This window comes from Rattus norvegicus, chromosome 15, assembly GCF_036323735.1.
Source record: "Rattus norvegicus strain BN/NHsdMcwi chromosome 15, GRCr8, whole genome shotgun sequence".
In the NCBI taxonomy this organism is placed as follows: Eukaryota; Metazoa; Chordata; class Mammalia; order Rodentia; family Muridae; genus Rattus; species Rattus norvegicus.
In genome coordinates this window covers 105,267,604-105,292,407 of record NC_086033.1, presented here as the reverse complement: position 1 = coordinate 105,292,407, position 24,804 = coordinate 105,267,604, and the positions used below count along the sequence as shown (strand labels likewise).

At 47.5% G+C, this 24,804-nt stretch overlaps 1 protein-coding gene across 6 annotated transcripts in view; it reads left to right on the top strand.

The window, feature by feature from the left end:
* The first annotated feature begins 2,608 nt into the window (after positions 1-2,608).
* Dock9 (dedicator of cytokinesis 9) overlaps positions 2,609-24,804 on the top strand; it is a 271,459-nt gene continuing 249,263 nt past the window's right edge. For 5 of the 6 annotated variants that reach the window (XM_063274027.1, XM_063274015.1, XM_006252503.5 and 2 more), the window contains exon 1: positions 2,721-2,853. In XM_063274027.1, the coding sequence (XP_063130097.1) occupies positions 2,728-2,853 (126 nt within the window). In that variant the 5' untranslated portion in view covers positions 2,721-2,727. Of the gene's footprint in view, positions 2,854-24,804 lie in introns of all 6 variants that reach the window. The other variant, NM_001105759.2, reaches the window with a different exon arrangement.

The window sequence follows — 24,804 nt, the reverse complement described above, 5'->3', positions numbered from 1 at the left end:
AATTGAGTTGTTTCCCTAACTTGTTTTGGATTGTTCAATTGCTAGCAGATAAAATAAAATGCCTTTTGAACATAAATCTTGTATTGTACAATGCTGCAAACCTGGTTTATTATTTTTAGTAGGTTTTTGTATGTGTGTGTGCCTTCCTTAGGGTGTTTTAGATAGAACACCATGGGTTTTGTAATGTATCTGATTTTTTACTATCCTGGATATCATTTTGGCCATTTATAATTTGTCCCTTCTCTTGAATAGTAGGGTTTTTTTTTCAAGATTTAACTTTCAGTTTTATTTATGTGTATGTACATATGTTTGCTGGTATGAATGAATATGTATGAGTGTGTGTCTTTGGAGGCTAAAGAGGGTGTTGGATTCCACTGGAGCTGGAGTTACAGGCAGTTGTGACTGTCCCAGCAATTGGCGGAGTTGCAGCAGCTGCTCCAAGGGGTGCTGTAAATTAAAACCCCAGTCCTTTGAAAGAGCAGCCAGTCTTCTTAACTCTGAGCCATGTCTCCGGGTCCCAGGGGTACCTACTCCAAATAGGTTACTTACTTTTTTTCTTCTGAAAATAGACATTCTCTTTCAGGATGTGTCTGATATTTAAAGAGGTTATATTTTCAGGTGTGTAGTGAATGTTTGCTTGTAATCCCAGAACTGGGAGCCAGAGGCAGGTGCATCATGAATCAAGACCAGCCTTAACTAGAAGAGACACTTGGAAAAACAAAACTAACATGTCATTAGAACACATGCATATCTTCAATCAAATAAGACGTCATACACTAAGGTCGTTGAAAGATGAGTGAATGCTTGAATTGTAAATGTTTGTCTGCAGTAGTAATTTGTATGCAAAATCTCAAACCTGATTATCTTTTCAGTACTTACCTAGAATCATCACCCACACAAAGGAAAATTTCTTTTGGTTTTGAAAAAGATCAGGCATCTTCCATATATGTAGCATTTTTAGAGATTGAGTTCAGAGAGCTTTATGATTCAGACTTGTCTCTCAGTTCATTTAACAGGGCAGAGGTCCCTAGGGTAGCTCAGAGGCATAAAAACACAAGCCCTGGACAGTCAGACAAAACGTGTTAGTTTTTCCATCCAAAGCAGGGTGTGGTTGGCCTGCCTCCGTTTTATTATCACATACTTCGAGAAAAGTCTAGGACGTTCCAGGTTTACACAGAGGAGAAACAAATCGGGTATGTAATTAAAAAAAGTTCAAAGGCTCTAGTCTCCATGGACATACCAGTACACAGACACACAAAGTAACTAAAACTAAAACTAAAAATAAGGAATTTAAAAATCTTTTAACCTGTCATGCTGTTCAGTGTTACACTTTGTGGACTCAATAGGGTAAAAAAAAAAAAAAATTCAGTACAGCAAGCATTTATTGAGTACCAGCCGCATACCCGAGCTCTAAATCTGGGCCTGCTCATTAAGCTCAGAATGGTGGTGTTTTGCTCTCTAAACTAGGTATTTTCTCCCTTCAGCTCTAAGATTAGCTTTAGGCCAGGGATTTGGATTTTTGGAGAGGTGGGACGCAGTTCCAAGTTTTTCCAAAAAGTCTCCAGATACTTGATCAGGAGGCCTCCCGAGAAACTCCCCAGCCTGCCTCTGGTTTTCAAGGCCACCAAGCCTCGGAAGCTGACCAGGCAGGTAAGAAGCTGTCCATCAGGGGTGATGGGTGTGGTTTGAGTAGCTGGACCAATCAGTGGAGCCTTCCTGAAGTCAGACTGGGCAGAACCCTTCCCGATGGAAGCCACAGAGCATGCGCGTAGGCGGAGAGCAAAGCTCCCCAGCCCGTGCCGGGCTAGGGCTGTGCACTAGTGCTTAGGAGGGAGAAGGGAGATTTAGGGGAAGGCAGGAGAGGCTGCAGGGCACGGTCTTTTCGGAGGCACGCCGTCAGCAGCGGCGATCCCGGAGGTCCCGGGTTCGGCACTCGCGGTGCAGACGGCTGGCAGTGCCGCTGAGTCACATCAGTCGGCTGTCCTCAGACTGCTGCCGAGATAATCGAGGTCCTGGAGTCACGCTGGCGTCCTAGGTGACGCAGCACACAGCCCAATGTCTGCGTTGGGCCCTAGGCTCGTTCGGATCGACGCTGTCCAGTTCCACCGAGAGTCACATGTCTGGGGACAGTAAAGTGGACCCAGATCCGCCCGACCGGTCTCGAGGGCTTATGTCTTCTCAGTGTCACATAAATAAACAGTACTTTGCCAGGTTCCCCGTCCAGGGCTTTAGGGTGCCAGCGAGTCCGCACCCTCAAGGCTCTGTGGGGCCTTCACAGTCTCTTCGGGGACCCGCAGGAAGAGGCTCGGGATGTAGGGTCTGTGCCCTCTGGGGCGGAGGTATCGCCGGATTCCACTCCTTTCCAGCCCGCCGGCTCCACCCCTACCAAGGCTCCACCCCCACCGCCGGCCCCGCCCCACCCCGCCCGCCGGCCCCGCCCCGCCGGACGCCCCGCCCCTAGGAGGCGGCCGAGCACGGAGGTCGGGGGCATGGGGGAGCCGCGGCGGGTGCTACGCGGAGGATCGTCCCGAGCGAGGCCAGGCGCCGCCGCAGGCATACGGATCCGGGGAAGACACCTCGGGGCGTGACGCGGCACAGAGGGCGTGGCCCGGGCTGCAGTGCCTGACGACCCGGCAGGGACCGGGGGTTCCCGTGCCCGGGGCGCACCTGGCGGCGGCGCGACCGGGCCGGACCGCGCGGTCCGAAGCCCGCAGCGGCGGCCGGAGGATGGCGCAGCAGCAACTCCCTGTGTCGACGGAGACTCGGAAGTTCACCCGGGCGTTGAGCAAGCCCGGCACGGCGGCGGAGCTGCGGCAGAGTGTGTCGGAGGTGGTGCGCGGCTCGGTGCTCCTGGTGAGCGAGGCGCGCAGGTGGCGGGCGGGCCTGGCCAGCGCTCTAGTAAATCCGGAGCCCACAGGGAAAGGGAGCGGGCGGGCAGCGGGGAGAGCTCTCAGGGAGCTGCAACTTCCAGAGTCCAGAGCTTGCCTTCCTAGGGCTGTTCCTCTCCTCCTGGGAAATTTCCGCCCTCTGTCCACTTCCCTGCCCCCCTCCCCCCACGTTACCTGTCCTCTGCTAACTGGGAAGTTTCTCGGTCCTCAACGCATCCTCGGTGTTCTAGGGGCTGGGTGGGGGGGCGGGCTTGGCAAGTGCCTGGGCCCCAGAGCGTGAAGAGGAGATGGGGTCTTTCCCACCTAGCCGGCGGTCCAGCGTGGAGATGGCCCCGCGGATGTTTTGGGTGGGCAGATCTCTGCTCAGTGTGGTGAGCTGGTGTCCGGGAGCCTTCTTATGAGTGGCAAGGGGTGAGCTTGCTCATTTCATCCTTGGTACAGATTACTCTGGAGTCTGGGGACTTGAGGCAAGCAGAGCAAAGCAAACCAAGATGAACCCAGTCGTATCCGTGACCCCTGGGAACAGGCCTCTGGGTGTGAGGAAGGTGAAGTTTTAAAAATCAACTTTCCACATCCAGGGACTGCCCTGCTGTCTTTGGAAAAGAGGGCACGGTCGGATGCTGGGCTGGTGCCGCGAGAGGAGCAGTCTGTGCTGGAGGGAGCTCCTCAGGGCAGCTGGAAAGGCTTAGCGGCTCTTTGCGTTTGTTTTCTCGAAGGGGACTTGTTTGTGGGTGTGTTCGTTGGAACATGTGAGGAGATGAGTCTTGAGAGTACTGTCTGTGGCCTCTGTGGTGCTGTGTGTGTGGGATTGCCAAGGAGGATTGTTTATGAACACAGGGCAGATGCTTGGCTTTAGTGGCAGATCGATGTCTTTCCTGGGCAGACAGGATTGCATGAACGATGCTGGTGTAGATCTGTGTTGATCTCCATATCTAGTCTGCTCAGTTTGAGTTTTCTGTCATTTGCCAGTCCTGCCAACCCGCCCTACCTCTCTCAGACCTGAGTTTGATCTGTGGTAAACGGGGTTTTCAGTTTTCATTTTTACAGAACTTGGTCAGTTGAAGAATGGACCAGAATCTGGCTGGCCATGTCTGGGATAACTCTGCTAACTTCTGTTGCTGAAGCATCATTGCTTTCTGAAGCTGCAGGAGAGAGTAGTCTCGACCTCTGTGGCCCCTCTCTCCTCTCAGCTGGGACTCCTTCTTAATTGGGGTGCAGTGATCATCAGGGATGTTAGGAAAAAGTGGAAATAATGAAACATTTTATTCTGCTGTGATTTCCACTGTGCCCCACTAATCCATGAGCTGCAGCCCTTGAATATCTGATTCCTGTTTGAGGGTGGCCCGTTGACAGATTACTATCTGTCCCACGTGTGACATGCTTCTGCTGTTTTGGTCTAATGGCACGTTTAGTAGTATGCATTTTCCTTGGATACTCTTAAATATAGCCAGACATTTTGCTGGTGTCCCAACTCTTAATCTTGTCTGTCTGTCAGTCTGTCTGTGGCCATTTGTCTGATATAATCTATGGTGAATTATTACAAAATACGAGGAAGCTGATGACAGCTTAGGTGCAGGGAAGGCTTCTGGCGCAGATGGGGGAATGCAGCCCAGGGGAGGAGTCTGGGAGAGGTTTCAAGACACTAAAAATTACCCATGAATCTCACCTTCCACCCTCTTCCTCTTGCCGCTCCTGTGTCTGCCAGGAAGTCACAGCAGGTGCACCTGTCACATAAATTCTGGCCCATCTCTGTCCTGTGAGCATCTGAGAAGGTAATCTTGATTCTCTTGGGAGGCAGCTATGCCTTGGTCCTTCGGTGCATGCTTAGGTGAAAGTCTTGGTCTTCTCTACTTGGATCACCTGGCCGAGTGTGCTAGCCTGATATCCACAGCGCCCTAGCCTGATATCCACAGCGCCCTAAATGCTCCGTTTTCACCAGATGATTCCAAGCAGCCCCGAAGACGGCCCAAGACGGCGTGCGATGTCAGGGCTTACCATGTGCTTATACGGATTTCATTTTTTAATAGATTCCCCCTCTTTTTCATGGGCTCAGACCTGTGGGCCCTTTTAAATCACGTCTTAATTTGAGGAGCTTAAGGATAAGCATAGGGAAATGATTCTTCTGCGGCGGGACTTTGTTTCATCATCCGAACTAAATGCCCTCCCTCTCTCTCTTCCTCTCTTTCCCTTTCCTTGCTCCCTCTCTCTTCCTTTCTCTCTTTCTCCCTTTCTTACTGGTGTTTGTGAGTCTCGAGCCTTTTGACACACTTTACTGATACATACCTAGTTTTTGTTTTTAGAAACTAGGGATAGTTTCTCACAGGGCTGTAATGTTTTTTTAATGACCCTAATAATAATATAATGTGTTATTCAAGTTTCTTTGAGTAGAAAAGCCCATTTGGTTGTTTGCTTTACGTTTCACTTGTTCATGAGCTTTAGAATATTTACATCAGAGAAAGACCTCCTGAGGGTGTAATTTAACCTTCATAGGCCTCAGTTTCCTCATCTGCAGAATGGGCATAATATTTAGAGCTGCTGGGAAGAGTAAATGAACAGTACAGTTAGAGCTCTTAGTGTAAGCATGTACTCAAACTCCTTTCACTCCGTTAACTTGTCACTTATTTCTCTGGCCCTTGGGGCTCTTGCTCTGGTAGGTGAAGGGTTAGACTAGATTTTTTTTTTTTTAGAGACTTTTACCTGAGCTCAGCAGGCTTTGATTCTGAACGACTCCATGAGCAGTAGAAATACTACTGGCAGTATCTCATGCTGGAGGAAAAGTAATCCATGATTTTTGGTTATGACCGAGAATCTTCACAAATGCAGAGTTTGCTTTCCATGATTTAGAATAGTCCAGAGGGCCTCGGAGGAATCCCAGAACCAAGCCCCTGCTCAGGGATTGTGATTGCCTTTGGAATTCCTGAAGAAATTTTAACCTGGGGCTGTCAGCTGTGTAAAAGACAGCATCGTAACGTTTCCCAGGTCTGAGAAAATACACTGCGCAAAGAATGCCTTTCTTTACGAGATCTGTGTGAGCGTCGTGGCGCCTTGGCTGGGTTTGCAGATGGTCCCACACTTGAGTATCGACACACAAGTCATCTGACTGCCTGCCCCTGTGTTCTTACTGACCTTATCTCCATATGTTCTGCTTCAAACTCTCCTTGGATGTCAAGCCCTTGCCAAGGATACCACTCCACACCCCTTGACATATCACAAGGAGATGTGAAGTGACCCAGGTCAGGCTATCCCTGGCTTTTCCTTTGTGTTACTAGAGAAGGAAGGCAGGCCAGAGGAGTGGGGAGATAATATCCTGAGCTCTGTGGAGGAGGCTTCCCTGTGTTATCTGAGGTAACCTGAGCCCTGAGCTAGGGGTGTTTTTTGAAATCCTCAGATAAGGTAAACCTCCTTTTGGCTATAACTTTAAATCAGATATGTTAGCACACTGACAACTAGACTGTCCTGGGCTCCCCCTTGCTGTCTCTCTCCACCCTCTGGTGGAGTCCTAACAAACAGAAATGTCCCAAAATACAGGAAGCAGGGTGGAGGCCCATCTCCAGCTAGATAATCAACAGCAGGTTCCTAGTGCTCTAGAACTTGAAGGGCAGTGTGGGCATGAGTAATGTCCCGAATCTGGTTGAACTGGGAGGAGAGAATTTGTGGAACTGTTACCCACATCCAAGACGTGTACTCTGAGCGTGGGGACTGCTGACTGCCTGAAGATGCTGCAGCAGCAGTTCTTTGTCTTGTTAGGGTGTGCGTTCTCCAGAGGCAGACACTGCAGTCACTTACGGTAAACCGGATGACTATGCAAAGGAACACTTTCTAAAAAGAGTCAAGGCTGCCTCGCCTGTTACCTCAGCGTTCAGAACACTGAGGCAGGAGAAGCACCAAGAGTTTGAGGCTGGCCCGGGGTTCCGGAATGAGAGCCTGTCGCAAAAATCACACACCTAAAGGTTTTAAGAAACCGCATGCAGGTTATGCAGGTTGGGCACAGTTGTGCACACCTTTAATTCCAGCACTGGTGAAGCTGAGGCTGGCAGATCTGTAAGTTCCAGGTAGCCTGGGTCACGCAGTAAGACCCATAAAAACCAACCAAAAGCTCCCCAAACAAGGCATGTAGAGTTCTTTACAAATGTGAGCCCTATTATCTTAGTGCAGAACAGACTGGCTGTCTTGATAACGTAAATCTGGAAACAGCATTTATGTAGCACATATGATGTTCCCAGACGTGTGTGAGAACTTCCTTAGTGGGACGGTCAAGTCCTCTTAGGTCATCCCAGTAAGTGGAAGGGCTGGGTCTTGAACCCAGGCACTGAAAGTTTTTACCTTTAGCCCTTACCTACTCTGCTTGCTGCCTCCCCATTTTACTGTGAAACGTCTTTTCTGCATCACAAGGGCCATGCAGTTAGCAGTCAGTAAACTCAACAGTGCTGTCCTCTGTCATATCTGTAGGTCAGTCTCGGCTGTAGTGTTAAGTTAAAAACAGAACAGAACCACGTGAAGGCTGAGAGAGAGGCTTCCCCAGGAATGGGGCCCTGATTGGTTGGACAATTGTCCAGTTGGACAATACCATTTGGACAGTCCTGAAATTATATACATACAAGAGACACCCAGTGAACCGAGCAGTTTACTATATATAGAGGTGCGTGCGTGCGTGCGTGCGTGCGTGCGTGCGTGCGTGTGTGTGTGTGTGTGTATGTGTGTGTGTGTGATGATAATACAAAGAAGTCTTGAATTTGAGAAGCGAGTAGGGGTGAGCATGGAGGAGTTTGGAGGGAGGAAAGGAAAATGATATAATTATACTTTAATTAAAACAATTTTTTGAATTTTAAGCAGGGTTTTAAAAGAAAAACATGAAAAGTCATTAATTAATAGGCAATTTCTCAAAGAAGAGACTATAGTCAGCCAATTTATAGCAAAACAAAACAAGACTTTTGTTCTTGCTAATAAAAAAGCATTAGGGGGTTGGGGATTTAGCTCAGTGGTAGAGCGCTTGCCTAGCAAACGCAAGGCCCTGGGTTCGGTCCCCAGCTCCAAAAAAAAAAAAAAAAAAAAAAAAAAAGCATTAGGCAGAGCGAGATGCCATTTCTGCCTGACAGATTTGGTAAGGTGGAAGATGTACTTGCGAGGGTGGAGGACGGTGTGAAGCACACACTTGGTTCCCAGTGCGTCACACAGCCTCAGGTCCCTGCTCACATGGTACTTATGAGAATTGCATAGCATGAAGGCTGGCGTAGGCTCTCTGAACTTGATACATCACCAAAGAACATTGTCCCATGCTCCCATCTCGGTGCCCAGTATGTAAGTTTCACAGACACTTCTGGCCTGAATGTGTCTGGGAGGCAGTGTTGCTCATCTAGGGCCCAAACTGTGAAATGCTGACCAGGTGCATGCTGGGTAAAGTTCATACAGTGGTCTTAATAAAATAAGGGCCACTTGTAAAGCCACCATAGCTTTGTGTTTGAAGAACGACTTGAGAATGTTTTTACATAGTAGCATGGAGGGTGATGGTGGATTTGGGTTTGAGGCTTTGGACCGGCCTCTCATGCTGTTCTGTAACACCCTTGTTTTGTTACTGACCCATACTCAACATGAGGAAGAGTATTGACCTTCTGAGGGCCAGCATTTCATGTGTGAAAAGTGGGTGTGCACATAGTGTGTATGCACATAGTAGTGTGACATTATAGTGTGTGTGCACATAGTGTGCACGTGAGCACATAGTAGTATGCACATAGTGTGTGTGCACATAGCAGTGTGCACATAGTGTTGTGTGTGCACATTGTAGTATGCACATAGTAGTGTGCACACGGTAGTGGTTCACAGAGTAGAAACTGGATTAAATGAGTTACTTCTGTCAAGGTTCCCAGAATACTCTCTAATACATGGTAAGATTTAGTAATTGTGGCTGGTTGGAGCTAAAAGTCACTATAAAAGGAAGTAAAATCCACGTTGGAATATTTACATTATGAGAACCAAGATGTGATTTTATGAAGTCTATGCAGCGTAATAAAGAACACTGGGGGGAATAGGACGGATAACCTTTTAGCTATACTGTGTGTTCGTGCCAAAGAAACTCAGATTAAAAAATAAAGCATGCGGTTTTGGACATACCCCATTCAGTGCGTTAGGAGATGTAGTTCCATAAGAATGAGGTGGAAGGGGGATGTTCTGTGGCAGCATCATTTTCTTTAGTGCAAATCTACATGTATGGTGCCTGTTGCAGCCTTCAATATGAACTTAACTGCACTGTGGTAACGCTCCAAGTCTTTTAGATATGGGGTTTTGGCAAGTTCATGTTTTATTTTTTTATCCCCCCATGTCCTCTCCCAAGTCCTAGAATTTATGTGATTATTTTAATGTTTTGGAAATGATTGGTCAGCATGACTTTATGCTTACTTGTGTCTGAATTTAATAACCTGTTTGTCCCACTGGCTGTTGGATTACTGTGTTTCCCTAGTACCTGTGTACAGGCTTGCACACACGGCCAACTGTGTGTGTGTGTGTATGTATGTATGTATGTATGTATGTATGTATGAATGCGTGTATGTGTGTATATGTGTGTGTGTGTCTGTATGTGAGTATGTATGAGTATGTGTGTGTCTGTGTGGGTATGTGTATGTGTCTGTGTGCATGTACACATGATTGCGTATGGGTGTATGTGGTGTGTATGTATGTGTATGTGTGTGTGTGTTGTGTGTGTGTATGTGTATGTGTGTGTGTTGTGTGTGTGTATGTATATGTGTGTGTGTGGTGTGTGTGTAAACTTTTTTTGAGACAAGATCTTCTCTAGATCTTCTCTAGGCTAGCCTTGGCCTGGTATCCACTGTAGTCTAGGCTGGCCTCAAGCTCAAAGGCCATGCCCCTGTCTCAGCCTCCTGAGCATTGGGATTATGGGTGTGAGCTACCATGTCCCTCAGTGAAACAACAAATTCACTGAAGATGAACACACCTCCCAGGTCTCATTTCCCCCTTGGTCCCTGAGTCCTCTGCGTTTCCTCCTTGTGCTTTCTGTTGGCCTCATCGTGCCTTAGCTGTGTCAGGCCTGTGTCTCCAGTTCATGCTGGTTTCTTGTGGCCACAGTGCCTGATGTATACCATAAGAGTGATGCTGTCTGCTGTAGTTTAGGGAATGCAGGTCAGATTTGACCTCTTACCTGCTAGGATCTTCGAGCACCCAAATGTGACTGCTGGACCAGGTACTTAGGGACTCATTTGTCTGAAAACAGAACAAAGCTCAAACACCACCAGTTAAAATTCCCAGCCAGGCATGACGGGACATGCCTGTGATCCAAGCTATGAGGACGCTGAGGCAGGAGGATTGCCGAAGGTCAAGGTCCAATTAACTGTTGGCAGTGCTGCTCTCTCTTTGAACAAAGATGGCAGCTGCTTCTCTTTTCTGATTTGGTTTACGCTATATGCTTTTCACCTTTCCTGGATTTTGTTTTTTGTTTTTGTCCCTGTTTGTAGCTTGAATCATCCCACATTAAGGGCGCGCCTGATCTGATCAGATTTGAATCGTCACAGTGCAGGCTTTTCCCTCCCTTTTTTGTTGACAGGAATAAACACAATCTGGATAACAGATGGGCCAAGGCTGCTTTCTCATTTACTGACTGCTAATCTGAGAGTGGAGGTCAGGGTGAAGGCATGGGCTTCCTGGGGTCTCCTTTGAGTCCCTCGGGGTGTATCCTAACACTCTGTGCTTAGTTTGATATACTATATTTAAAAAAATTAAAACAAAAGTTTGTCTTATTTGTATGTTTGTCTGTATATATGTAAGTGTACACATATTTAAGTGTGCATGTATGTAATTGTGCATGTATGTAAGTGTGCATGCATGTAAGTGTACATGTACGTAAGTGTGCATGCATGTAAGCGTGCATGCATGTAAGGGTACATGTATGTAGGCGTGCATGTATGTAAATATATATGTATGTAAGTGTACCATGTGAATGCCCGATGCCTGTGCAGGTCAGAAGAATGCATCAGATCTCCTGGAACTAAAGTTACAGTAGGTTGTGAGCCACTACGTCTATGCTGGGAATTGGATGTGGACCTCTGCGAGTAAGCGCCCTTAGCCACTGAGCCATCTTTCAAACCCCTAGAAATTTTGTCTTGCCAGAGGATGCATGTTCAGTCTTGTGGATATAGAAATGTTCTAAGGAAGGATGTTTACCGTGTTAAAAACAGGTTATGGCAGTCTGTGTACAAAACGACTTACTCAAAAAAAGAATAGGCAGCGTCTTGTCCGTGACAGCCCTTGAGGAGCTCACAGATGCAGTGGCAGTTGTCTTTGCCGCAGGACTAAATTAAATGTCAGGTGCATGTCCCCTGCACTCCACAACACGAGAGTGTAGGTGGTACAGCACCGTTTCCTGTTTCCAGGGCAGTGTTCTTGTCCTGGATGGCAGTGGCTGGATGGTAGGACTTGGGCTCATGGGGCTCCAACTACCTTTTCCATTTCCTTTCTTGTTTCTTCATCCAGGGAATGGCCACCTAATAGCACTTATCCAAGAGATCTTTGTGAAGGGTCGAGCAGCTGCAGATCAAGCACTTAGCACATAAGCAGTTGAGTGGGGCTTGGCACATGTAAGTGCCCACTCAGTGCTTGCTGCTGTTGGTCCTGAGGACAAGAAAGAGGAAAACCATATAGCCCTCAAGCACACTCCTTGTGGAGAGTAGTTCCTGGTGCACATTTACAGTACCGAGCAAGGGTGAAGCGGGAGGACATGTAGCCGTGGGGGCTATCGGCTGCGAGAAAGGAAACCCAGGAAAAGGCAGGACTGGGGTTCTGCTTTCGTGAGTTAATAATCCATCAAGGGTGTGTATCTTGGTGCCTATACTGGCGTGCATGGTAATGCGTTCCTGAGGTGAGGCCACAGGCGTATTTTGGTATCGAAGTATTGTCATCCCTGCCTGGGGAAACTGCTCATCTGGTAAAGTGTTTGCCATGCAAACTTGAGGACCTGTTGGTGGTGTGCGTTCATGTCTGCTCGAGGTTCCTTCCCTGAGGAGGTGGAGACAGATCTCTGTGGCTCACGGGCCAGACAGAGTTCTAACTGGTGAGTTTCATGTCCCAGTGAGAGGCGTTCCTCAGAACAGAAGGCAGATGGATCCTAAGGAGTGACATTGAAGTTGTCTTTTGTCTTCCACAAGCACCTGTACACCTTGACAGCACGTGCACACATGTGTGCACACATGTGCACACACACGCACACGCACACATACACCCTGACAACCAGCTAAGAACCTAGCATTCACTACTTATAAAAGAGGCTCTCGTGAAACCATGAAGTTTTGTGTTTGATAGTCAAATCAAAACCCAAATTCCTCTTGTCTGAGCCTCTGGAATATATGGATTTTGTTCTTTTAAAATTATTTTTTTATTTTAAGTGGGGAAATTGAAGAGCAAGGGAACACAGCTAAATTTTATGGTTTTTTTTTTTTCTTCTAGCAGAATGGTTAGATGGTCTGTGTCTGTGTATTTTTATATGTGTTTTTTCCTTTTTTTTTTCTGAGATGGTCTAACCATTGCTCAGCTGACTTTGAACTCACTGTATAGCTCAGATGAGTCTCAACTAGGAGGTAGTCCCCAGCCTTAGGCTTCTCGGTTCTAAAATTATAGATATGACCCGCCGGCCTGGCCAAGATGCCAATTCTAAATCATACTTTTGTGAGTTCTTCAATGCTGATCGTGAATCTTCTGGAAAGTACCTTGAATTCTCTGAGAGAAATGTGTAGTATGGAGATAGGAGCTTACTTTTTGTAGATGGAAGGTCACTTAGAGAGGTCATCTGGTCTAGCTTCCTAATTTTAGAGGCAGGTGGGGTCTATCTCGGGCAGTCTATGGTCATAGCTAGTTGTGTTAGAGGTAAAACCAGAGTCTGCTTTATCGACTCCTGGGTCAGTCTCTCAGGCTCATTTTCTCTTAGGCTTTTACTGTGTGCGTTTCCCTCTTTCTTGTTCAAAGAGGTCTTCATTAATGGGATAAAAGAATGTTGACTTTTTTCTAGGAAATTTCTCCTACCTGATTTTATTTCTTATGAATCTGAAGATTGTGTATGGCAGAATCCCTTAGAATTCCCAGAATTCCTTAGAATTCCCAGAATTCCTTAGAGTTGATTCTGTGAAAAAAAACAAAGAAGAGAGTGATTAGGATTTTGGGTAACATGTTTCTCTCTGTCTCTGTCTCTGTCTCTATCTCTGTCTCTGTCTGTCTCTGTGTCTGTCTGTCTCTCTGTGTATGTGTGCATCTCTCTGTGTGTATCTTTCTGTGTGTCTGTATCTGTCTGTCTTCCTCTCTCTGTGTCTGGGACTAAAGGTGTTCGCCACCACACCTGGGCACTGTAGTCTTTTTTTTTTTTTTAAAGCTGGTGCTGGCAAACATCGCAGCTCCCTGGTGGCCAATGGCTCACTTACCAAACACTGACAGGAAAACTCTGGGTTCAGACACTGGCCTTGCCTTCAGAGAGCGTGAATGTAGATGGGGAGAGGAGCGGAGAGCACTGTTTGTGTTGGTGGCTCCCTTCACGAATCTTCTTGGCAGTCTTAACACTCTGGAAGAACGGATGGAGGTCGTGACCAACCCGGGCAGATCGTAGGAGACTGAACTCACCTTTCTGGGAAGTGGAAGAGTAAAATACATAATTTTATGAATCCTTGAGAACTTGCTGGAATAATCTGAATGGGTGGTGTGTGTGCATGTATGCATGTATGCATGTATGCATGCATGCATGCATGCATGCGTGTGCATGTGCAGGTAACTACTTAAGAGCCCTATGTGCCACCAGGCTGTGGTAAGTTTGGTACTCTCTGGCTAGGTGAGAGGTGTTAAGCAGGAGGTCTTAAATATAGCCTTAGATTCCAGCCATGCATGACCAGAACCAGGAGGGCTGTGAGGTAGAAATCCGAGAACACCTACCTCTGTTTCACAGGCCCGGGGAGAGAGTAGAATTATCTGCTTCCTCACTTCCAGATGCTACCAGATAAACTGTGGCAGACAGATGAGACTCTTATCTCCCACTATAAACCATCACCAAAAAAAAAAAAAAAAAAGAATTAGCAGTGAGCCATTAGGGGCCCCCATTTATTAATGTTTTAATAAACCATTTTAGCTAATCCACCAAGTACCCAGTCACCGTCAGTGGCGTCTCAGCCGTGGGCACCCCCCACAGCCGGCTGCTTTTCCACCCATACATAGATCTTAAGGCTGACATTCTGAATTCATACCAATGTTCTGAAGTTGATGGAGCTTGGGGAATCTCAGTTTCTCTCTCTCTTCCTTCCCTTTCGCTTTCCCTCCCTTCCTTCCCCTTTCCCTCAGGTTAACCCAGAACTCACTATGTAGCTCAGGCTGGCCTGGACCTCCTCAGCCTTCAATCCTAGAATTAGAACTATGGGCCACCATGTCTGGCTTCCATTCTGTTCTTAAAGGAAAAATGAAAGGAAACCTTAGAAACAGTGGACTCCTACCAGTCACTCAGAGAAAGGGTGCACACCCCATGATTCGGTCCCCATTTCCGTGTAGTCAACTACACTGTCCATAGTTGACGCGCTCTAGGTAAGTGAGAAGAAATGTGACTGTCTCGCACGCAGCGGCCTGGTTCTGTTTGGATGCAATCGTCTTCAGTGTTTTCGAGTACAAGCAATGTCATCATGTCGACGATGAATTATAGATGAACGGCTGTTCCCAGCTCCCTCTTGAATCTCCTTGCCTCTGACCGTGGGTCTCGTCTCTTCAAGACACCATCTTCCATATTGCTATGTGCCTCCTCGTTAGTGTGGCGGTCGTGGCAGCTGTCGTTCATATCTTCCTTTTGGCTTCCTGTAGCCTTTCCCTAGAAGAGCAGGCACTTCCTGTCCTGTCTGCTTTCAGAGCTACGTCCTTCCCTCCTATTACTTCCTTACTCAACATTCTCTTTCTACCAAGACATTTGTGAAGTCTGGAAGAAAAGCAGCTGAGGGGAGATTTTGTTTGGAAGAAGAACCGTGAACATTTATCCCGAATGGAAGGAGATTCATGGGTCTTAGGAGAAGGGAGTGAGGAAGGTGTTTTCCATTTCCTGTTAACAGCCATCCTGCTCACTGTATATGTAGGGATTGTATATGTTGGACTGGGAGTTGTTTGTAATTGACTGGTGGCGAGATATGTATAGAAATTAAGAATATCTACACGTTGAGTGTGGTGGTACCTACCTTTAATCCCAAGCACTCTGAAGGCAGACAGATCTCTGTGAGTTCTAGGCCAGCCTGGTCTACACAGTAAGTTCTAGGCCTGCCAGGACTGTGTGGAGACACCCTGTCTCAAAAACAAAACAAACAAAAGCAAGGGAGAATAAATGTTTAGATACTTAATAATCCATTGAAACTGATAAAGAGTTTGGGTTTATATGTCATATGTCTTTGTTTCCCTTAATCACTGTTTGCATTTTATAAAAGTATTGGTCCCCAGGAGACTGGAGGAGACAGTGGCCCTTCCTCACACTTAGTCTGCACAGTGCAGTGCAGGGTTTTGGGAAGCCGGCTGGGGTATCGTATTTGGAGCAGTCAGTTTGGGCAGCAGGAGTGCATGCAGAAGTTGGGAGGCCGATGGGTATTCTCCTTAACCTCTGTGGTGGGACTCCTCATGACACGGTCTCTGGTGACTCGAAGGGAGTTACAGAGTGGAAGAGATATGTGGATACCCAGGCACTGACATCAGCTGGTCAGGCCCAGCTCCAGTGTTTGGTTGGATGTGGAAAAGGGTTTCCCACAGTCTGAGTGGAACCTGTTGGGCCATCACCAGCCATGCTGTTTGGCTCACAAGCTGTGAGTAGGGAACTATGCCTTTGAGGTACCCAAGCTCATGTTTCATCGTTCTGCCCCGGATCTTCCATACCTTGACTCTGGAGACAAGAAGATATCTGGAAGATAGCTTGATGTGCACACACAATAGCCGCTTCCTCTTTGTTCCCTGGACCTTGCAGTCCTGGTGTGGAGAGAGAGTCCCCTGTGGATGTGTTTTCTGCACAGTGCCTTTTCCTAATTCCATCTTTTATCCAGCAGTGGCCAGTTTGAGTCCCGAGGGGTGACCAGTGGACTCAGACCAGCAGGATCACTTCTGGGCCTCTCTTCTGCCAGGATGAAGGGATAAAGAGCTGCGGTCTGCGGGCAGCCCTCAGCTGGCTGCTAAGGGAATATTGAGGACCAGCTTTTGTTTCTGCTGCCTTCAGTGCAGCCTTGGGTGTATTCCGAGGGGATGTTTTCCCTTGAAGGACCAACCCATTTAGTATTGAGAAAGCAGGAAGGCAGTTTTCCTGCTCCACAGCGAACAAAGGGCAGAAAAGCAGGCAGGGACAGAGACATCCTGTGCAGCAGGCCGGCCGCCCTGCAGATGCAGACGGACGCACCTCATTCTTTCTGCGTCTTTGGGGAGCTTGGGAGGCTCAGCAGGCCAACTCCACGTGCTTTTCCCTTTATTTATGGTGTTAAATGAGAGTGTTATAAATGTATGCTTTGCGATTTAAAAAGCGGTCACCAAGCTATAAACCTGACAGATTAGAAAAGCCAGACAGATTCCCCCCTCCCTTCTTTGCTCCTCATGAGGTCATTTTAAGTTTGCCTGGGAAGGGGCAATGAACTGTAAAACAAATGTAAACTTTATGTTAAAGTCCTACGTCAAATCGCAGAGTCTCTTCAAGAAGCCAGAATTCTTGCTGCCTTAGACTGTCACATGCTGTCAGAGCCATTCCTTAGTATCTTCCCTCACCACAAGAGGAGTGCATGTTAAAGGAAGAATCAGGAAACATATTGGCATCTCAACGGTGAGAACCATGGAAGAGCAGGCCTTCCAGAGCAGGGACGATGGGGAGGCCTACCTGGGACCCTGAGCAGGCTGCCTGGTCCTGATGTCACACTTCCTGCTGGAGCTTGATGACCCTTTGACGTTGCCCTGCCTCTCTCCTGGTCTGCCTTAGACTTAGATCATTGCCTGTCCTTACAGGGCTCCAGGGTTCGAATTATCTGTGGCAAAAGGAACGAAGAAAAAAAAAGGGACAGACACAGGGACACAGAAAGGACAGATACAGGGACACAGAAAAGCTAGGGTCAGGTGGGGTGGGCTTCTCAGACAATACTCCCCAGAAACTGAGCATGATTGTTACATAGAGTTGAGCAGGGAAGGGGGGAGTTGCATACACAAGGACAAGGATGGTTAGGTAACGTTGGTAGGAGTGGTTAGGAGTCTCTGTAGGGGAACAGTCTTCAGGCCACAGTCAGGCCTACAGCCTTCCCACCCCTCTTGTCCATACCCTTCCTGTTCTCCCAGCGTCCTGCCATGTTGACAAGTACTTGGGTGTTGTAGGCACTGAAGTGTAGGCTCCACTGTTTTACCTCAGTAAATATTTACAGAGCTCCTGTCAGCAGTATGAACTTCCAGGCAGTTTACTTTACAAGGCAGACCCTCGTATGGCGTGGGGTTAACGGTCTTGGACTTTTTTGTCTGTGAAAGTGCATTTGCCAACAAATTGACTAATGGTTTTATTTTAAGGATTGTAGGATTAACATCTCAGATGAGAAGTGTGGGTTTGGACCCATTTAACAAAATATTTACTGACTGTTGTTACTTTACCATCAGCTGAGGACAGACCCCAGAGACGCAGTAAGTAGATTATCAGTTCCCTTTAAAGAGAGACAGAAACTTCAAAAGGAGACATTGGTAGTATCTTGTGGTGGTCTGGGAAAGGCCGCAGTGACAGGCTGACAGGCCAGGACTGGAAAGATAAGGTGTTATTACACTCTAGCCACAGGAAACAGCACAAAGGCCTGGAAGCAAGACAAAATACGTCGTGAAATAGGACCTGAAAGCGGATCAATAGATCCAGCCTGTGGCTCCAGGAGGAGTGACCAGTTCGTGGTGAGCTCCAGACAGGTGACAGGAGCCCAGTGTAAAACACCCTGCAGGATGTTAAGAAGTGCTTAGAAAGGCCAGGCCACCCACCGCCTGTGACCCCACCTTCCTGAATCAGTTGCAGGCAGAGTTGGAAACTCTGAGCTGGAGGCCAATCCGCTCTACAGAGCGAGTTCTAGGACAGCCAGGGCTGCACAGAAAAACCCTGTTTCGAAAACTTTTTTTTTTTTTTTAAAGTGGGGGAGCTGTGCAGTCATGCAAGGCAGGGAAACACAGATCTCAACTGTATTTCCACAGAGTAGCTAGAACACACCAGAGATGAAGTCGAAAGAAGACAGACATTTATGGCGTGGAGAACGAAACACCCGGGAATGGATTTAACAAGAGAAATGTGTGATTTACGTGTGAGAACATGAAAATCTGAAGTAGGTAGGGTAGTGTAGCATGTGTAAGGCTCTGTCTTCCAGCACTGGGAATGAAGAACAACATAGGCTTGTGCTAGAACTGAACTGTACCGCATCCTCCATCCCCAATTACCCCTTGATGTTGCTAATATAGCAACTCCCTGGGGAGTACACTATTGCCTTTGCCCTGTGCACGCAGATACCTGCGGGAGCCAGTGTGGCCTTAACAGGTGTTGTATGGAATTGCAAGGTACCTAGGACAGCAAAAATAGGATCAAGAACGAACCGACCAGACTGGGAGAGGCACACCTCCCCAACGTCAAGATAGGGGCGTAAGGCGAGAAACGGAACAGAGCCTCACGAATGGTTCTGTGTGATCAGCCACTTACATTTATTTATGAGTATGAGATGTGCCGGTTCCTATGCATGTGCACCATGTCATTCCATGGGGATTCTTAATAATGCAGGCTTTTGAAGTTTTCCAAGAGTTCCCTGAGGTACGAACCTATGAATAAAGTTGATCTACCTAATATTTGAGGCCTGCTGTGAGTGTTCCTTGAAGCCAGAAGAGGTTACAAGAATTTTCCGTGGAGGGTATGTGGACCTTTTACAAGTGTTCAGGTAACAGAGGGACTATGGGCCAAATGCAGGGAGGAAAGATATGCTACAGAAGCAAGCTGTAGTCCTGGGGTACCCTTAGCTCCTGCGCCATTGAGTGAGGGATGCGATGTGCATTGCACTGCTGACTAAGTCTGCAGAGGCTGGCTGCAGCCAGTGCGGGCTGCCACAGAACACCCACAGGTCCTTCAAGAGGTGGCCAAGTACTTCCTTACCTGTCTGTCTTGGGCTCTGCCCCATTCCTTAAGGGGCTTCACTAGGACTTCTCGGAGGGAGGGAGAGAGAATGTGTGTGTCCGTTTGTCTGTCCACCTGTCCACCTGTCCATCTGTCTGTCCATCTGTATGTCTGTCCATCTGTCTGCCTGTTGAGGGGGTTGGTGAGTGCCCTATCCCAGGAGGCACACAGAGCTGGTCTATCCTGACTGTGAGGGTCCTGAGCCAAACTAAGCACAACAGCTGATTCTTTTGGCTCCTGGGGTAGAGATGAAGAGTTTGGGAAGGTGCCTGAGTGGGATGCCTGCAGGGGCATCACAGCCCCTTGGAGCTGGAGCTTTAGGCATTCGTGCAAGCCCAAGCGAGTGCTGGATATAAATGTGGGTCCTCCGCGTGAGGGGTGCTTGCTCTTAACCATTGAAGCACCTCCCTGTACCTCTCTGCCTCTCCCACTGCCTGGCAGACTGTGGGATGGTCTGTGAAAGGATGGTCCGTAAGGCATCCAGGACTATCATTGTGTTAGGGTCTGAACCCCTTAAGACCAGGCTTTCGAAATTGAGGAATTCTGTTCTCCTGGTTTGTTGGTCATATGTTAGGTGTTGAAAGTGAGATTATACAAATACAGTCTCCCAGCCCTTCCTGTTTCCGTCTTTTTGCCTATTGAAATACTGTCTGGTAGAAGCTGTAGGATTCTTTTAGAAGCCTAGGACTTATCAGTTTTCAGTATAACAGCGTTAACGTGCTATCATTGTAAGGGAAATCAGCACGGGCAGCAGTATCTTCCAGCATAGTTAGAGCCTGACAATTAGTTTACTGTCCTAAGTGGAGTGCCTGCTGATTGTTGAGTGTGTCAGAAACCAGTCCAGGACTCTTATCTGGGTTTTCAAAATTGCCTCTCTCCCAGGAGAGGGAACTCACTGCTTCTAAGAGCTTTGAAGTTGTTGGATTTACGGGGAACCTCTTCCCCTCTCGACCTTCACAGAACAAACTGCATTCACTTTTTCCTTATTTAAGGTGTCAAGTTATTGTCAGAGGAACTTTTAAGTACTAACAAATATTATTTTATTTGGGGAATATTATGCAACTGCAATGATGCGGAAATTCCGTGTATGCAAAGTCCCCTGAATTACATAGGATTCAAATGAAATACATTAACCCACCAGTGCAGCCGGGGTTTTCCTACCTGAACAGTAAGATAACTGCTTGGGAATTAAGAATTAGGATTATTGTTTTTTTCTTATTTTATGTTCATCTATTTCGTGCTGCTAGATTGCAGTCCTGATGCGTTGCCTCCTGGTATTTTGAAACTTTTTTTCTCATGTGTATGCTAAAGGATTATCTATCATGTTGTTGTTGTTATTGTTATTATTATTAATAACAACATTATTCTCAGTTGCAAGTGACAGAAACCCAATCAGTTTAAGTGTAAAAACACTTGTGTTAAGGTTTTATTTTTGTGATTTGTGTGTATCTTTTATGTGAGCATGTAGTACCTATGGAGGCCAGAAGACGGCGCCAGAGCTCCTGGAGCTGGAGTCAGGCAGTTGTGAGTGGCTGTGTGCTAGGAACTGAACTTGATCTCTGCAAGATGAGCCATGACTTCTAACCCTATCTAGCCCTGGACATGTGTGTTTTAAAGCTGCAGTGTCTCTCGAAGTTCCTTTTTGGTCAGGGGCTAGCTGAGTGTTATTTAGGGCTCTCATCTTTCCTGGGGAAGTCTAGATGGGTCCTAGCTTAAAGGTCATGTGACCTCCACACATGCTCTGTCTTCGGTGGACAATGACACGGAGAGACCAGCTACTCAGTGAGGAACAGGTCTCCCTCTCTCAGACACAGCGCTAGCCTGTCAGTGAGGGAACTGGGTCTTAGAACTCTCCATGTGTCTACCCCGTGTTCTGTGGTCATTTGGAGACCGTGGCTCCCAGGACCCTCACTGCTCTCCTACAGTTCCAGCCCTTCCTCAAAGCCAGGTGCTGTTGGTTGGCCCGAAGGAAGGCCTATGGGGCAGGTTATTCTCGAATGAATCCCCTTGCATGGACGGGGTAGGGATGACAAAACTGGGGAGGGGGTGGTGCCAACCAATATCCTCTGTGAAGCTTTTTCTTTTCTTCTTAAAAACTAGAGTGTGAGTCAAGTTGTTGCCACAACCCTTAATGACTTTTGGATTCACGTGTCTTTGTCTGGTTAGCTGAGAATTGGTTTTTACTCAGGAAAGCCTGGGCCATGTCCAGATGACTCATTACAGACATAGCGTTTTCCCTCTCAGAGTTAAAAAATAGGACGCCGGTTGCCCTTTATAAAGACATCAACTGCATAATAGTAGTTTTTAACTCTTGGTGCTTTCTGTGAAGATCTGTTTTAAAAGATTGTCTCTGGGGTCTGGAAGGCAGCTCAGCTGATAGGTACCTGCCACCAAGCCCTGCGGCCTGCACCATACCTGGGAGACCCACGTGGTGGGAGGAGAAAACCAGCTCCTGCAAGCTGTCCTCTGACCTCTACACACTCACTCATGTGCCTGCTCTCTCTCTCTCTCTCTCTCTCTCTCTCTCTCTCTCTCTCACACACACACACACACACACACACACACACACACACACAAACACACAAGTCTAGTAATTCAAGACTATGGGTATCACTTTTTATTTTGAAAGAGGATCTCTCAGTGAACCTGGAGCTGCCAGTGCCAGCTCAGGGACCCTCTCGCCTATGCCTCCCCAATGCTGGGATCACAGGTACTTACTGTCCTGTGATTTTTTATTTTTTTTTCAACCCTAGGCGGTATTTGGAATTTGAACTCGGATCCTCATGGTAATGTTGCAGGCGCTTTACTGATTGAGCTGTCTTCCCCACCCCTCTGACCCCTCTGACCCCTCCTGACTCTTTTTCCTTTTGTGCAGACTCTCACTTTATTCAGGCCTCAGCTCATAGCCATCCTCCTGCCTGAGCCTCCCAAGTCTGAGCCACCGTGCTTGGCTTCTCAACACCATGTCTCGGCTTCTCAACACCATGTCACACACCCTCACAACGTCAGAAAGAGCAACTGGACACTCGGGGCACTGGGTCGCCTGTCATCGCTATCAGTTATGTCTGTAGGCCGAAAACATGTTAAAATTATTCTCGTTCTTTGAGGAGGGTTTTATGTAGCCCAGGCTGGCCCTAAACTCACTATGTAGCCAAGGATGACTTCGAACTCTGGAGCCTTCTGCCTCCACCTCCCACATGTGCTCAATACCTGTCTTCACAGTCGGACTTCCAAAAATAATTTTTACACATCCATTCTAAATGACCCACAAATATATCTGGTGCTTCCTATAGAAATACTTGCAGCAGGAAACAACTTTGTGTTCTCTGGCTTGGAAGAAGAGCCTGTGGAATTTGAATTTGTCATCCTCAAAGCATTTGGCATAGAATACAGTAAGCAGACTGGGCTCTGTTTCACTCGGCTACAATGACACCTTTATTACGGAGACTGTGCCCTGTGGTGCTCAGTACAGCTGGCTTTGCCTCTGTCCCTGAATTTGGAAAGCGTGCCTCAGTTCAGAGAGAGCCCAGCTGCCCTGGGCCGGGGGTTTACAACCGACTGGATCTGCTCTCGAATGCGGGCTTCCAGTCTGGGGTCTGTCTTCCCTTAGGAGTGGAGAGACACTGTGCAGGCTTGCTAGTGCGTAATGTCAGCCTGGAGGAAGAATCAGGAAGCAGGCATCGTCATACCCATGTAATTAATTACATGTAGTCAGTGCCATGTGTAGCTGCGGGAGGCTTCCCATCAAAACCCAGATTCCTGGCTTGTTGCTGTTGTCCTGGCTCTGGCAGCAGACATGCACGCTGCCTGACAAGCCCCCTGCCTCTGCGCTCCCACTCGCCTCTCCCTTCCCCCATTAGCCCAGCCAGTCTCCCCTTGTCAGGTGCAGGCTGGAGATCCCTGGCCAGCACACACTCGCCCCTTGCCTTTCCGGTTCCTTACACAGTTCTCCCTTACCGGCTGTTACCCAGGGACACAGATTTTCTCTCTGAAGGTTTCTAGAGCATTCCTACAGGGTGGATCTCCAATGGAATCCTACTCGAGGACATGTTTTAAACCCCCCAACTATTTTAAATTTTAGTTTCTCTGTCTCTGTCTCTGTCTCTGTCTGTGTGTGTGTGTGTGTGTGTGTGTGTCTGTCACTGTCTCTCTCTGGAATAGTCCAAATAGCCCTTTGCACAGCTACCTCAGTTGTCTATGTTAGGGCACGTGACAGATCTCACACACACACACACACACACACACACACACACTCACACTCACACACACACACTCACACACACACTCACACACACTCACACACACCCCGCAAAGGCATGAACTGGATCTAATTTCTGCTCTAAAGTGTTCCATTTGCCCAGTCATGGAGGCCTTTCTTTCCTTTTTCTGTATAATTTTATCTGGCGCTTTATTTGTGCGCTTAGGCCAAGTAGTGTTATCCTCCATCCTTTGAAACCCGTGCAGAGATGGTATGAGCCTCAGGGAGTGGTATAATGGGGGTTTTCTTGTGAAATTCACATTCTTCCAGTCATGCGCTCCCACCCTGGCTCTTCTGCGTCCTGTGTGCTGGGCTGCAACATAATTTAAGAGAGTGTGGGAGAAGGCAGGTCCATGGTGGTTTTTAGGGTTTGGCAGGAGGAAGCAGGAGATGGGCCCAGGAGTGCTGGAGTGATGTCATGGACTGTCATCAAACTCTGAAGCTGGGCCGTCCTGTCAGGTAGCCAGGAGTGCTGCTCCAGTCTCTCCTCCCCTGCCTTCCCAAGGTTGTTGAGATGTAGTGTATAATATATATATACTTACACACACAGACACACACACACACACAGTCTACTCTCTAAAGCTACAGTTCAGTGTTTTGTTATCATTAGTTGTTATTGTGATGAGGTATATATAGACTAAATGTTACCATTTTAATCAATTTTTATTTTGAAATTGTGGTGAAATACATACAAAAATTTACCATCTTATTCACTGTCCCCCCTTTTTTGAGATAGGATCTCACCACATATTTCTGGCTGCCCTGTATCTCACTGTGTATTCCAGGCTGGCCTTGAACTCATAGAGATCCCCCTACCTCAACCTCCTCAGTGCTGGGCTTAAAACTGTGTGCCAGCGAACCCAGCACATCTTACTGTAAGTGCACAGCTCACGGGCACCGCGATGCTTACATCTCTGCTTGGCTATCACCTCTCCTCTCCAGGACTCTTGTTTCCTCTAGAAGTAACTAAACACTCACCCTCTTTGGGTCTTCTGTGGACAGCCACCATTCTGCCTTCTGTCTCTGTGAGGTTAGCCACTCTGAGAGCTTCACAGAAGTAGAGTTTTACGGTGTTTGCCTCTTTCATTCTTGGCAGGGTCGTCCATGTGTCAGGGCGTCTCCCCTTTCAAAGGCTGGATAACACCCTGCTGTATGCAGCTGCTTCATTTTGTGGATCCATTTAGTCACAGATACTGATGGTTCATCTTTCAGTTTGTGGATAGTGATGCATTGAATGTTGCTGTACAGTGTCTATTCTAAACCCTGCTTCCCATAACTCTGGGAATATATATATCATGTATATACCTGGTATTGGAATTGTTCCTCCAAGTTTTCTGTGAGTTTGTATAAGTTAAGTAAGTCAATTAGTCATTGAATTCCCTACTAGTGGAACAGGGCATGCATGCATTCATTTATTCATCCGTCCACTCATCCATCCATCCGTCCACCCATCCATCCACCCATCCATCCATCCATCCATCCACTCTTCCATCCATCCATCCATCCATCCATCCATCCAT